This window comes from Miscanthus floridulus, chromosome 9, assembly GCF_019320115.1.
Source record: "Miscanthus floridulus cultivar M001 chromosome 9, ASM1932011v1, whole genome shotgun sequence".
Taxonomy (NCBI): Eukaryota; Viridiplantae; Streptophyta; class Magnoliopsida; order Poales; family Poaceae; genus Miscanthus; species Miscanthus floridulus.
Genome location: NC_089588.1, coordinates 40,709,953 through 40,723,706, shown reverse-complemented (window position 1 = coordinate 40,723,706; position 13,754 = coordinate 40,709,953). Strand labels below are relative to the sequence as shown.

At 40.7% G+C, this 13,754-nt stretch overlaps 1 protein-coding gene across 3 annotated transcripts; it reads left to right on the top strand.

Moving 5' to 3' along the window:
- On the top strand, positions 1-13,635 carry LOC136481797 (uncharacterized). 3 transcript variants are annotated; one of them, XM_066479087.1, is made up of 12 exons: positions 1-259; positions 2,367-2,471; positions 3,389-3,472; positions 4,344-4,397; positions 4,507-4,652; positions 4,766-4,892; positions 5,035-5,172; positions 11,461-11,532; positions 11,616-11,689; positions 11,788-11,929; positions 12,163-12,241; positions 13,208-13,635. In XM_066479087.1, exons 1-12 carry the CDS (start codon positions 5-7, stop codon positions 13,303-13,305), a joined length of 1,374 nt encoding a protein of 457 aa, XP_066335184.1. In that variant the 5' UTR covers positions 1-4; the 3' UTR covers positions 13,306-13,635. The 3 variants fall into 3 exon arrangements, with proteins under 3 accessions (XP_066335184.1, XP_066335183.1, XP_066335186.1); XM_066479086.1 differs by having other exon boundaries at positions 13,190-13,635; XM_066479089.1 differs by lacking the exon at positions 1-259 and adding an exon at positions 797-869 and having other exon boundaries at positions 13,190-13,635.
- The last annotated feature ends 119 nt before the right edge of the window (positions 13,636-13,754 follow it).

Here is a 13,754-nt window from a genome sequence, read left to right as displayed (position 1 = left end):
CCCAATGTCTGACAAGGACGACGAGGCCGGCACCGGCACCTCGCCGCCGGCGCCGCCGAGGGTTCTGGCGGCGGCGGAAGCTCCGAAGCCATCCACCTACGCGCCCATGGGCGCGCTGCGGGGCGAGGAGTGCGCTGACCTCCTGGCGCTGGTCTCCGCCGTCTCGCGCCCGCTCGAGGACGCCGTCGCGGATTTCCTCGCACGCGTGCCCCCCGAGCGCCGCCCCCGGTTCGGCAATGCCGTCAGCTTCGTCCTCGAGGTGCGTGGCTCCTCGTGACCAGAGACCCTCCCCGCCGCTCATGTCTAGTTTCAGGCGCCGCTCTTGTTGGAGCCGCGTGTCGTTGGATTGTTCGGTTCTCAGGTTTTTAGGGGTGCTTGTGCCAAGCTGGTAGGCGACTGGGCGTGGTGGTTGTTGGAGGTCCGGGGACCGGGTTGATTGTGGGAACAGTTAGGTTCGGCAATGGCAGGGCCTGGCTTATTCACTTCTTGGTTTGATTGTTGAATTGGATTTGTGGTTTTTGGATGGTGGGTTCTAGCGGCAATTGAGTGAAAGTTTACTCTTTTCAGTTTAGGCAGTCATGTCTGTGGTTTGGATTTGTGGTTTTTGGATGGTGGGTTCTAGCGGCAATTGAGTGAAAGTTTACTCTTTTCAGTTTCGGCAGTCATGTCTGTGGTTCTAGCTGCTCTGTTTGAACTAAATCTTAAGTTGAAAAATCAGTGGAAGTTTTGGCTTTGGTCGATCTTAGAATTGTGGCTCGTGGTGAGCACACTACTAATGGAAATTAAAATTCGCTGCAGCCTACTTATATCTCACTTAGTTGTCTGCTTGCGCTGCGGAGGCTTCAGTGGATGTGGATTTGAGAATTGTGGTTAGTTGCGTACACAAAGAATGGCAATATAATTAGCTGCTTTGGTTACTTCTGAGTTTTTGTTGGAGTACTGGTATGGAGCGTAGCAGTGCTGCAGGGAATTGTCTGTGGGTCAAGTTACTTCGCACAAATGAAAAAAGATATCCGGTAACTTTCCAAAAAAAGAAGTACAAGGTACTGATGAGGTTGTTTGGTGTCAGTGTAGTTTGAATCTTTTACTATTTTAGCTTATGTCTAATGCTCTTACCATGATCCTTATCCTAATGTTACCTGTGCAACCATCTGGCATCAACACAGCAAGGGGCAGTGCCTCAGCATTTCTATGCCTGTGGAGAGTAACAAAACCCTCCAACAGCCAATGCACGAGATATCCAGAGTTCTGTCCTGGGAACAAGAAATAAAAATCATCTAGTCAGCTAGGCATGAAAATCTGTACACATCATGATGTCTTCTTACCTGTTAGTTGGCGTAATCAATAGGCTAAGCTGAGATTTTCTACGTTCTTTCGATCATTTTTGCTGTAAACTGTAGCTTTTGGTTCTTTTATCCCACCAAAGGCCGTGGGAAGTATGCGTATTGTTCCACATGTCTTGTAGTTTCAATACAAAGGGAAGTATGCGTATTGTTCCACGTGTCTTGTAGTTTCAATATAATAATAAAGGGTAGTAAAATGCAAGTTTTCTAACTCCTAAAAATAATGCAAGGTTCTGATTTAAGTAGAGTAATAACAATAATGTGTTTCATAAGGTTTTGTTACCTTTGTTTCATTTATACAGTTTTATGAGTTCTCCATGGCAAATTTTTAATTTATCTCATCTGTTTCATAATTGAATTATTAATTTTTCTGTTTTAGAGAATTACAAATAAGAAGACACAGACACAAGTGGCTTCCAGAGCTATCTCGTGCACCATTCCCAAAGCTTAGTATCATAAATTTGTTTGAATTATATATAATAGTCCACAGTTCAGGCTTAACTAGTGTGTTGATAAAAAAAAATAGACTGGTGGGAGGGAGAAACCTCCTGGACATATTTTAATTTTTTTAACACAGAGCCTAGACTCTTACTGGTCCAGTTAAGTCCCCGAAGGTTGTTTTTTCACACACGAGTATTACATCCCATTGGCCGCACCGCTCTTTGGGGCCAGCAGCTTACCGCAGTTCCCCTGGCTTACCGGCTTTATTGGATAAAGAGTATGAACCAACGAGGGGCCTTTTTTTTCTAACCCAGCCTGAAATTCGTTGCCACAGGGTACTTGAGCTCTGTTAACCAGTCACATTGCAGTCTTCTTTGCATAATGTGTGGATTCTAAAGGAAATGCTGTTCTAAGGCCTTTTAACCTGAAGGACCTTTGTGCTCTTCTATCACTGAAATGAATAGAAAACATGCAGGCCAGAAGTTCACAGTCTAATTGATGTTCTATTCTTCCTTGGATTTATTCTCTTACCATAGCAGTATTAAAGCGAGGCTTTAATTATGTTACTTTTTCTCTAATCAGGACAAGATGATGCTTCAACCTGCTGAGCGTTTAGTTGCATTTGCAATTCTACATCAAGGTTATTCCTCACAGTTGGCAAATCCATTTCTTCCTCTTTTAATAAATGTAAGCTGTAAAACTTGTCTATTCCTTTGTTATTTCAGTTTCAAGTAGTAAATCTGTTGCCTTATGCATTAACTAAAGCAATAACTGAATGGGAAAACAAAAGTTTGTAGACCCACTTTATATGTCACCCACTTTTTACTTTCCCATGGTATTAACCTGAGGTCTAATATCTGGTTTAACCGAGGGATTACTTAATACATGCTGACCTGTCCATTTTGTTATTTCAATGAAAATTGCCAAAGAGTAACTACATTCAGTTATTTTTCTTTTGAGTAAATTATATTTTGCCAATTGCCATTGGTAATTGAGCTACAGCTTCAGCAAATCCCAGGTCTAAGCTGTAGTCTCACTTAATCCTATATACAAAAGTGACATGGCTGCAAGCGAATACCATCCGGTTCTGCTGTTAGCAAAATAAATTATGCCTAAAAATTTATACTTGATATATACATTTTTCTTGCTATGTTTTGTTGATTGTTATGACTATTCAAAGGGTTGATGTGTACACAGCTAGTAAATGGTTAGCGCTACATGAATATTGTCCTGCGATTTACTTATCGTGGCTTCCTTGAGTCCTTCGTATAGAGCCATGCATGAACTTGTTACCTTGAGCAAGGTGAACCTGTTGCAAAGTGTCTTAAGTTTAGAGGTGTGATGTAATGTTATACCAATCTGCATAAAATGTTACCCCAATTCAGAAATTGGCTACGTTACCTTTTGTTTATCATCGTGCTTAGCTGTGATTCTTTTTGCCCATATAAGAAGACAAGTTACTGTTGATATTGTTCTTATGTACCACACCAATAGCATAATCCAGTATTCCAATGTTTTGAAGATCTTTGTGCCTTATGAAGTACAACAAATCATGTAAATGTTTGGACTTTGGAGTCTTTCATGACTTTTTTTGTTTCTTGCAGGCTGCATGTGATGAAACTTCTGAGAAAGCAGAACAGGCATTTCTCCAAGTTTTGTTAAGTTCGACTAATGGGGACAATAGTGAGGTTGTGTAGTTGTCCAATTACGTATGATGATTATTTTGGAAACATTACATGAATTCAGGCTGCATGAGTGCTGACATATTGCGCAGGACAGTGATGAAACATGGCTATAGAGTGTATACTTTCCTTCCCTAAAATATAATTGTGTCACACCTTATATCTGAAAATATAAGGCATGACTTAAGTTGAACTTTGATCATTTATTCTTGCTATAAGTTGGTGCAAATTAAAAATTATGACCTTACAATTCCAGTTATACCACTTCTGTATCACAAATCTAGTTGAAACCTACAAAGTTTAATTATTGAAATACACATGCACCATACAATGTTGGATGGAGTAGTGTAGATGATCTGGAAATAACAAGGAATAAAAGCATTTGTTTGCCGTTAGATGGCAATGCAAACATTCTGTATTGGATGACTTGCAGTTGCAGCTGGCAATTGGTGACTGGTTCCCGCACTGGAAGTTGTTTTTTTTCTACTACTCTGCTAGCTTATCCTCTAATTCTCCACATTTTATCGCCTGTATCAAAAAACCAGATAACATCATATAACAGTCCAAGGTGGCGAGATTATCTCGAAATATGTGTTTGGGATTTAGGTGTCCTAGCATGAGAAGATTAGGGAGTAGGATATTTGGTTTCTATGTTTAGGGGATTGTAATTGGATATAAGTTACTAAAGTTCAGCATTAGTTTCTTGTCACCTTGCTTACATGCATAAAAAAATGGTAGATCTGCTGAGGCAGTTCTCAGTTTGTATGTTTACTAAAAGATATACTTCGCAAGTTTGTGAGGTAGATCTCAGTTTGTACATTTCCACGAAAGATATATTTGGCATTGTATACTAACTTTGCTTTTCATTAATGTTCAGGTTCTGAAGCAGTCTGCTGTCGATTACTTGAATGGATCTGATTATGCATCTCAGGTAGATGATTGTACCTTCATACAATTATGAAACTTAGTTGATACACTTGGTAGGCAAACTATGTCCAGTATATGTAGGATTAGTGTTAAGATGGGCATCTATTTTTTAGGTCTTTTTGCCAAGAGAACAGCTCGAGATACAATGTTCCTATGATGCTGCACGACCTCTGCCCTTCTCTAGTAATTTCAGAGATGCCACTGTCAGAAGTGCTATTCCTGACCCAGATGTTTTTCAAAGCTTCGGTAATTCATCGGAGTATGTATACACAACTATCTGCTTGCAATGACTGTTTGGGCATCCGTAACTTGGAATTCATTTTACTTCTACTGGTTTGATTATGAACCAAGTTCTTCATTCATTATTCACAGGGTGTCCTCAATAATACCAAATAGAGATGACATGGTTGCTACATTACTTCAACAAACATCACTTAAAGGATTGCCTCCTCAATGGATACGACCCTCTCCACCAAGACTTGAAATTCTTGAAGGGGAGGTAAGGTTGCAATTTAAGAGTTCATTTTTTTTCTTGAATACGCAGGAGACCTGCACATCATTGCATTAAGAAGAATTGTTTATTCATACACTAATTTTATTTCTGAACATATGCATTTATCTATGAATGTACTTATGTACAGTTACAGTGGCTGAACATAGACAACAACCATGAGCTACTATGGGATGGTACCATGTGTGCAGACACTAGCCGAGGTGCTGTGATTCGAGATCTGGTCGACCAAGCTGGTAAAGGTCCACTTGCAGTGGCCCAGCAAGAGGTTCTTTCTGCAACCTTATTCTCAAATGGATATGCTGATAGTTTAGTCTACTAAAATAGTACCTGATCCATAGGATTTTGCATCATTTAAAGAAATGCGGGTTTGTTAGCGCTTGATTATTTTACAATTTGTTTTTTACTTGATTTCTTTAAATATTTTCTATAAAATAATAGAACTAAGCGTCTAAGCCCTTCATGCTACTTATTTAGTTGGTGTACCTGTTGCTTCCTTGTTGCTTCCTTGTGGGTAGAGCCCATACCCACAATATGTGGGTGAGGCTGCATCCATCTGTGGTTTATTACTATCTTGTTCTCTTCAGTTACTATCTTGTTCTCTTCAAAGTTAGCTTCACTGGTTCTAATCCTGAATTCCTCGCTGATAAGCATTGAATATTAAGGTGTTACTGAGTGTTGGTTGTGTAATTGGTGGCCAGCTGGCAGTGAAAGCGTTGAGTATTGATGTGTTGCTGAGAGTTAGTTGTGATTGTGGATGGTCCAAGGGAGCACCTTATGGAATATGTTAGCGTGTGATGGCTAAGATGACAAGTGATGGTGTGCAAAGGCATAGTGTCGGCTAGGCAACTTTGGTCCCCAACGCTTAATGCAACAAAGGGCTGACCAGTGCAAGTAGTCTCAATCTGAGGTGACTTGTGATGATGTGAAGGGCAACTAGAGAAGTCCATGGGGCAAGATTTAAGTCGGGAATGTCAATTTTTCATTGCATGCAAGAGGATAGAGCTGTAGTATTAATAACTTACTTTTCTCTATAAGACTAGAGAAGATGGCGTGGAGATTGTCCATTCCAACTCAATCAAATTGGCTAGTTTATGGAAACTATAATTTGTTGGATTGATCCTATTAACTATTGCTTTGTTTAAAAAGGAGTAACTAAATCACTAATATAAAAAGCATGAAAGGGTGTTTGGTTATTTTAAGTAGATTTTGTCGCATTTAGTTTATATGGGTTTTCATGTATTTATTTTTACTATACATTTTTTAATATGCTAATTAACTAGAAACTGTTATACATTTTTTAATATGCTAATTAACTAGAAACTGAGTTCTATTTGAAATTAGTCTGAAAAGTGAGTATGTATAGTTCATATAGAAATAAGGGGCCTAGTAGAGATATATAAATAAAAGAAAATAAGGGACTCACACAAAGCAACTAGAAGGGAGTTTGATGGACCCTCAAAAGGATGGTCTTCGATGAAAAGGCTAAACAATAGTTTTTATTTTTCCTTGTGGTATGGACTATAAAGGGTAGAACACCCTGTTTTATTCTCATTCAATATCATACAATACAACAATGCATTTTTTTACAGTGAAATACTACACGTACATTACATCCATAGTTTTCGACCAGCTGGTGAGCAAATGTGGTAATGAAGTTTTGTGATAGCAGATAGTGATAGGCGTGACATTTGGGTGAAAAAAATGCTCTGCTATGTTAAAAACTTAATCACATTATTCAAAATCAACAACTCCAGGATGTGTTTGCGCTTGTTGCACTTTATTTTACTTAACTTTTAAAAGTTTATTATTGCATTGCAAATGTTGGATTCACATTTTTCTGGATGGTACTATGTATTGTTCTAATGCTCATCTTATGGTTTAATGCTAATATTTAGTATATATGCTATAACAGAAATGCATAGTTATGCCTCCTAAGCCTAAGGATGCATTCTGCAATGTCTACAGCAGGCGCAACCGGAAACATGGTAGCGGGCCAACCCAATCATTGGGTTTCAAACAGCGTTAAAATTGGAAAGATAAATATTATAGGCATATTTGTTTGTTGAATCGTTACTATGTTCCAAGATTTAATACACTATTTGATTTTCTTAGCATAATTGTTAGGTACTTGTAGATAGGACAATGTGGGATTGGTCCACAGAAGAGAGCTTATTATAAGTATTGTGAGAATGTCAATACTGTGGATATTGGATTATCTGTATTGAGCCATGTGAGTTGGTTAAACAATCCTAGAAATAGAGATGGAAACTAATCCTATCCTACCATAACAACCTGGATTCTTATGGATCCTTGCCATAATCATAGCATGAGCAATGTGAATGCTTAGACTAGAGTCGGAAGCAACAAGGTTGTTCAACTAGATGATAGCCTCTTTTTGTTGCCAATGTTGCCGAGACCGGTGTGTTGTTGACATGCCTTGGAAAACGAAGTTGCAGGCCTAAGGCACCAACACGAGCACACACATGCACATAATCAACTTGATCTTCATTGTACGCCCCACTAGCGGCTTTGAGGGCGGTAGATGGTGTTTATTTGGATAGTGGATGTATTGCATTGAGCCCTTGGGTAGTTTATATATAGTACAAGACTTGGGAGGCAAGACAACCCACAAATACATATGGCAATCTACGATATCTGAGCTACCAAATATAACATCCCCCCACAGTTGTAGCGGGAGCATTGCATTGGAGAAGAGAAGCCAAAGGCTAACATCCGTCCCCGCAGAGTAGAAACCAACAAGGAGCTCATGCGATTATAGCCCTTTGTGCCGATGTCGAGGTAGCCAAGCGCGAGGGCGCAAAAGTTGTGGTCGAAGAAGCTGTGCTGGAGATAGCCGAGGTCAACGTAGTTGTAGTCGGGTCGCCGATGTCGAGACGGTTGCGCATATGAAGCCGTAGGCGCACAAGAGGCACCATGGTGGTGACGGAGATGCGTCGAGGCAATCGTCGTGGAAGGGGGTGATGCTGAGATCGTCGCATTTTGGGCCGTTGTGGACGTATAAGAAAGGTGACGATGCAACTGAGGCAAACATGGTGGGAACGGGAGGGTCAATGCCGAAGTCGTTGTAGTTAAGCCGCTTGAATCGAGATGTATGCCGAGTTTGCCAGACCTAGCAACGTGTTGGGGACGAAAGCACGCACCAGTGTTGCCAATACCGGATGTTCAAGGGAGATGGCTCCAACCAGGAGTGGTTGTGTTGGATGAAGAAGAACCAGTGCGGTAATGGACAATGTTTTCTGATCGGCTTATCGTTCCTAATCGGTCTGGTACCAATTAGGACGATTAATCGGAGATCAGGACGATTAATCAACCTCTGATCGGTCTAATCGTCCATATAATCGTCCAGCATATAGCAGGACTATATAAGTATATATCATATATGTATGGTATATATATAATATACCATATACTATATATTTATATAGTAGACATTGAGCATATTTCTAGTTAGTTGGTTACTTACCTATGAGATCTGACTCCATATTCTTGTCCCAGCCTCCATATGTTTGCTGATTTTCTGTAGGAATAATAGATAACTTGAGTAAGTAGATGCAAAAGAATAGTGTGACAGACTGACATCATTACAGCAGCACATACTCAATCCAGATCTAGAAAAGTAGGAATTAAGAAAACTAGCATAGTCCACAGCCTTTTCTACAAGGGCTGAAACATCTGGAGCAGCTGAGGATGATGAACCAGCACCACCTGATGCAACTGATGAGCTTGCACCAGCACCTCCTTCAGGATTAGGCCCAGGCATGATGACTTCCACTGCAAGCTGCCGCCTTCGATTTTCATCTACGCAAGTTCAGCAAAGAGCCAAAGAAACAAAGCATCAAGATTTGAGCATAGTACAGAGGAAAGGAGATGACAGAAATGACAGAACAAAGCCGATTTAATGACTCACCTTCAGAGGAGGAGCTCATCTTCGTGCTCCCTGGACCTGCAGCCTGCAGGTGGGGAAGAGAATAGGCGACCCTGCAGCAGAAGGGAGGAGGAAGCAGCAAGCAGCAGGGAAGATCCACGGATGGGCTGCTTGGATTGGAACTGGAAGGGAGGGAGGAGGGAGTGAGATGCACGCAGCAGGGAAGAGATGGAGCTCAGCTGCACACACAGCAGGAGTGAGGAGTACCGAGGACTGAGGAGAGAAAGAGTGGGGGTGAGGTATATAAGAGAAACCCTAATGGGCCTGGCCCAAATAAATATAGCCCAGTAAACTGAAGTAGCCCATCTGCCTATTTAGTGTTTGATCGGCAAAGAGACCTAATCGGACGATTAATCGCGAGTAATCGACGATTAATCGGACGATCAGGTTTTTGATCGCTCTGATCGAATCGGAGGGCCTAATCAAGTGCTAAGTACCGATAAGGACGATTAATCGGAAAACATTGGTAATGGATGCTTCCAACCCGAAGGTGGTGTAGTTGGATGGATGTATTGCATTGAGCCCTTGTGCAGTTTATATGGATTACAAGGCTTGGGAGGCAATGCAACCCACATATACATATGACCATCTACGATACACTATATCTAAACTACCAAATATACTCTAACAAGATAGCCCATGCCACGACAAGAGTGAGTAACATGAGGCAGACCCATTGCCTGGCTGGGCAGTGATCTCAACGATGATGGTGTTGACTCAAACGTTGGTTCTCGGAAGTGTGACACCTCATGGTTGTGGATGGTAAGCTAGCGATGATCTAGTGTTGGATGACAACCGGGTAGATATGCACTTGGATTGGCGCAAATAGGGCTTGGCCTAGGCGGGAGGGGCGACCGCCTTTGGCCTAGGCTTGAGAGGGGCCCATCAGCCTATATGTGCACTATGCGGGATAGCAGATGCAAAACCTGCAGAAGGTTCCCAGGCCCAGTAGAAAAAAAAGAAATATCGCATGTGTAGTCGCCTGTCAGCCTTTAGTATGTTCTCAGTGCTCTTCGCCTCGACTTGATGGTGCCTTAGGCTCCTCGGTCCTCCTTGTTCGCTCATCACCACCATGGAGAATAGAATTGGCAGCAAAACCAGCAGTAAGCTAGTTTTCTTCAAGGTTGTACGGATTGTTTGGATTGTCGCCGGCTTTTTTGCCATTGCGTGATTTGATTCCGGTTGTGCCCTTGCGTGCAATTTTGGGTGCTTTTGCATTTCTAGAATTGGGAATACTGATCTGTTGCTACTATTTTAGTTTTAGGTATACACATTGTTTTTCAAGAATTAAGCATACTATTATTATTACCTGCAAATCATGTTATAAATGATAGTGCCCATTCACCCTAGGGCCCTCGAACTATAGAGCCGGCCCTAGGCGCAAAGGACGCAGACCGATCTATGATCAGGGAAAAACAGAGAAAACCCGATCTGAAGTGTTTGGAAAAATCTTTAGATGTTAACATTGCACTGTGTTGGCAACATACCAATAGTGTGCAAACCCCGTGGAGATCATCTCTTTGGGGGTGGTGCAATGTTGAAGCATGGAGGCGATAATTCAGGAGCTGTGGAGTGGTGGGCGCTTGCTTTGATACCATGTGAGAATATGAATACTATGGATATTGGATGATTTCTATTGGGCCTTGTGAGCTGTTTGTATAGTACATGATGGCTTGGATGTTAGATATCCTAGAGATATAGATGGAAACTAATCTTACCTACCATGACGACCCAGATCCTTGCCTTATATTCAAACAAGTATTCCTATTTTACCGGCATGGCCCCAAAGAAAGATCTAATAAAGGCTACCAAATTTCTTGTACTACCTCTGGATGTTAATACTTGACACTCCGGCTAGTAGCCGACCTAGGATTTTGTAGTTGGGTGCTCCCAATAGAAGCTTTTATTTCACGTGTATAACTACCGAGCTGGGTGTAGTAGAGAGCTAGCTCAGGTAGACATTGGGTTCTAGGCCTTTACTTCTAAATTTGGGTTTGGGTAACTAGCCAACTAAACTTTTTTTTTAGCTTTCATTGAAATTGATATGTTATCATTATAGTCTCTTGTGTTGTTTGATACCCAACTTCAAACTGAGCTTACCGAGCCAAGCCAAAAGTTGAAAGTCATTCAAAATCACCTAATTTGATTTTAAAGAAAAATGAGTTCAATCACAGCATTTTTGAAACTAGCCACCAAGCTGGCGTGCTGGGTGTATAACCATTCCTAGGTGCTGCCTATGGGCATGCCTACAAATCTTTGTTCGTCTATCTTGAGTGATTGGTTAACCACCTTGTTGAATAAAGAAATGAAAAAATAGGGAAAACTGAAAATGAAACATCTAGATAGGGAAGTCAGTTATAGGACTAGGAATACAAAATATTAGTGCCATCTTTAGAAACATGGAGTACAAAAGTAATAAATCATAAATAAACTTGCACGTATTTGAAGTATAGTGGTAGTAGCCGCAACATGCAATGTGCAGGTGGTTCTAGGTCAATGAAGTGTTCATCTGGCATAATGTTACAGGATAACAGCAGACGCTCTATAGTGTTATATTTTGAAATTTTGATCATTTTACATGTCTAATGAATTTATTACTTCTTGCAGAAAATTATTGAAGATCTGGGGAAGGACTGGAAGCTAGTCTATCATTGTGGGATGACACCACAGAAGCTCCCTGTATGTGCTTGCTCCTGACAAAATGCTGAATACTTTGCCTGCTTTACTATTGGTCTGACGGTTTGACCAGTTTCTGCTTTCAGGAGCTTGTTGAACATAATCCAGTTATAGCTGTCGAAGTTCTTTCAAAGCTAATCAACTCTCCGGACATGGATGCGTATAAATACTAGCTTTTTCATTTGTTTTATCTTTATCCTTGTAATTATTGTGTTTTTTCTGCATGTCAGGTTTCACACTTGCCTTATTGTTTGACAGATACTTCGATGTTATTGTCCATATGGATATGAGCTTGCATTCAATGGAAGTAGTAAACAGGCTCACTACTGCAGTAGTTTTGCCACCAGGATTTGTTCACGACTATATCTCAAACTGTATTCGATCATGTGAAGACATTAAGGTCTGTTTTTTAATCATGCATTCCATCTTTTCTGGTAGATCAGCAACAACATACGATGGAGTGTTAATATTTTCCTATTTACTGCTTCCTTCCTGCACATGCTAAAATGAGGGTCCACTTTTGTTTCTGCTGACTATTTGAATGAAAACTGAACATTCCTATAAGTGTGTTAAATGATACACATGGCACTTTGTTAAGTGTTGATAAACCTTCTTAACTAACATTGTTTGCAGGACAAGTATCTGCAAAATAGACTAGTGAGACTAGTATGTGTTTTTCTTCAGAGCCTCATTCGGAACAAGATAATAGATGGTGAGTGTATCAATGTGCAATTCTCATATTGCACTTCTAATGCAGTTCTCTATCTACTTTCTCTATTATACTGAGGAAAATCATTAGAGATGTCTCTAGTTGTACAGTGTTTAGAACTTGCATGTTCTCTGTAAGCTACTCAGTTTTATACTTTTATTGATCTAAAGTAGTATAATTAACACTCAATAAATCATCATATTTGATCTCCTAGAATAAATAATAACAAGCTTTCATGCAGATCTTTAACTTCTCTACTTTGATGAAACTAATTTTCATTCGTTCCTTTTTCATGTGTATCTGTTGTAAACTCAATGGTTGCTGAAAATCTGTGTTCCGATTCAACATGTTTAATTGTTTATCTATCTGTTTATGTGGTTTAGTCATTAGTAGGGAGGTGGCTCATTGTAGTTGCCACTTACCTGAGATTTTTTAAGTTTTCATCCTTTTATAGGAAGGTTTCAAATGGAATGTAAACTGGTGACTGTACTTATTATATGTGAAAATATTAAATTGTGCGAATAGTATGCACAGCGAATTAAGTTACCTTCTGGAACTCAGTTGGAACAATCATAGAAGCATGGTTAGAAATCCGTCTCCCCAAAATTGACTGAAATTTTAAGTGATTATTTTTTCCTTCACCTTTTGATGTTTGGATGTAGTAAAATCTGTTGCACAAAAAAGATGGGCAGAGCTGTGTTCTTTGGGCCCTGAGCTGGGCCCCTCACATAATATACCAGTTGCCATCTTTAATCTGGACTCGTTTTCAGGGAGAACGATTGGTTTCTTTCACTGTTCATAGAAGAATGCTATTTCACGCACATTGATTTCCTTCTTCAATTGTGGGCCTGTCGATTTAAAGTTTTAGACTTGCGATCATTTGTGTATTACTTATTCTGTTATTGATTAAGACTGAAACCCCATACTGCGCAAAGGATGACATTTTTCTAGATGCTTGGTTGTGTGCAGTGCAAGATCTCTTTGTCGAGGTGCAAGCATTTTGCATCGCCTTCTCGCGAATAAGGGAGGCGGTGGGGTTGTTCAGGCTCCTCAAATCTCTAGAATGAAGAGCGCCGCACCATCTGTTGGCTGTTGGATTCTCTAAACAGAAATTTCCATTGTGTACATCCATGGCTCTCTGCTTTTGTTGCCTAACTGGTGATCCTGGCATAGTTCTGGACTCTGTAGGGCATGGCTTTTGTTGGTGTATTAGTTATCATCAAGCTGTGTTCCCTTCATCATCTTAGAAAGACATTGAGGAAAAACAAATCCGTAGCTCTGACAGGTTGGGTTGGAGGTAGAATTAGTTCTATTGGGATTGTCGCCGTGTCATGTAATGTGCAGTGCGGATCCCCATGGGGCTTGGCGTTCTTGTGCATTAGGCAACAAAGGCAAGCCCCCCCCCCCCCCCCCCCCCCCCCCCCCCCCCCCCCCCTTAGGTCATAGTTGGATCGAAATGAGGCAATGGCACTATATACTCTGAAACAACCGGGGTAGAGTAGCCCATACTTGCTCT

Excerpts from the sequence above, each read along its gene's own strand:
- LOC136481797 (XM_066479086.1), top strand. The coding sequence starts at position 5 with ATGTCTGACAAGGACGACGAGGCCGGCACCGGCACCTCGCCGCCGGCG. Across the intron at positions 3,473-4,343 it reads CTAATGGGGACAATAGTGAG|GTTCTGAAGCAGTCTGCTGT; the intron begins GTTGTGTAGTTG and ends ATTAATGTTCAG. Across the intron at positions 5,173-11,460 it reads TTGCAGTGGCCCAGCAAGAG|AAAATTATTGAAGATCTGGG; the intron begins GTTCTTTCTGCA and ends TACTTCTTGCAG.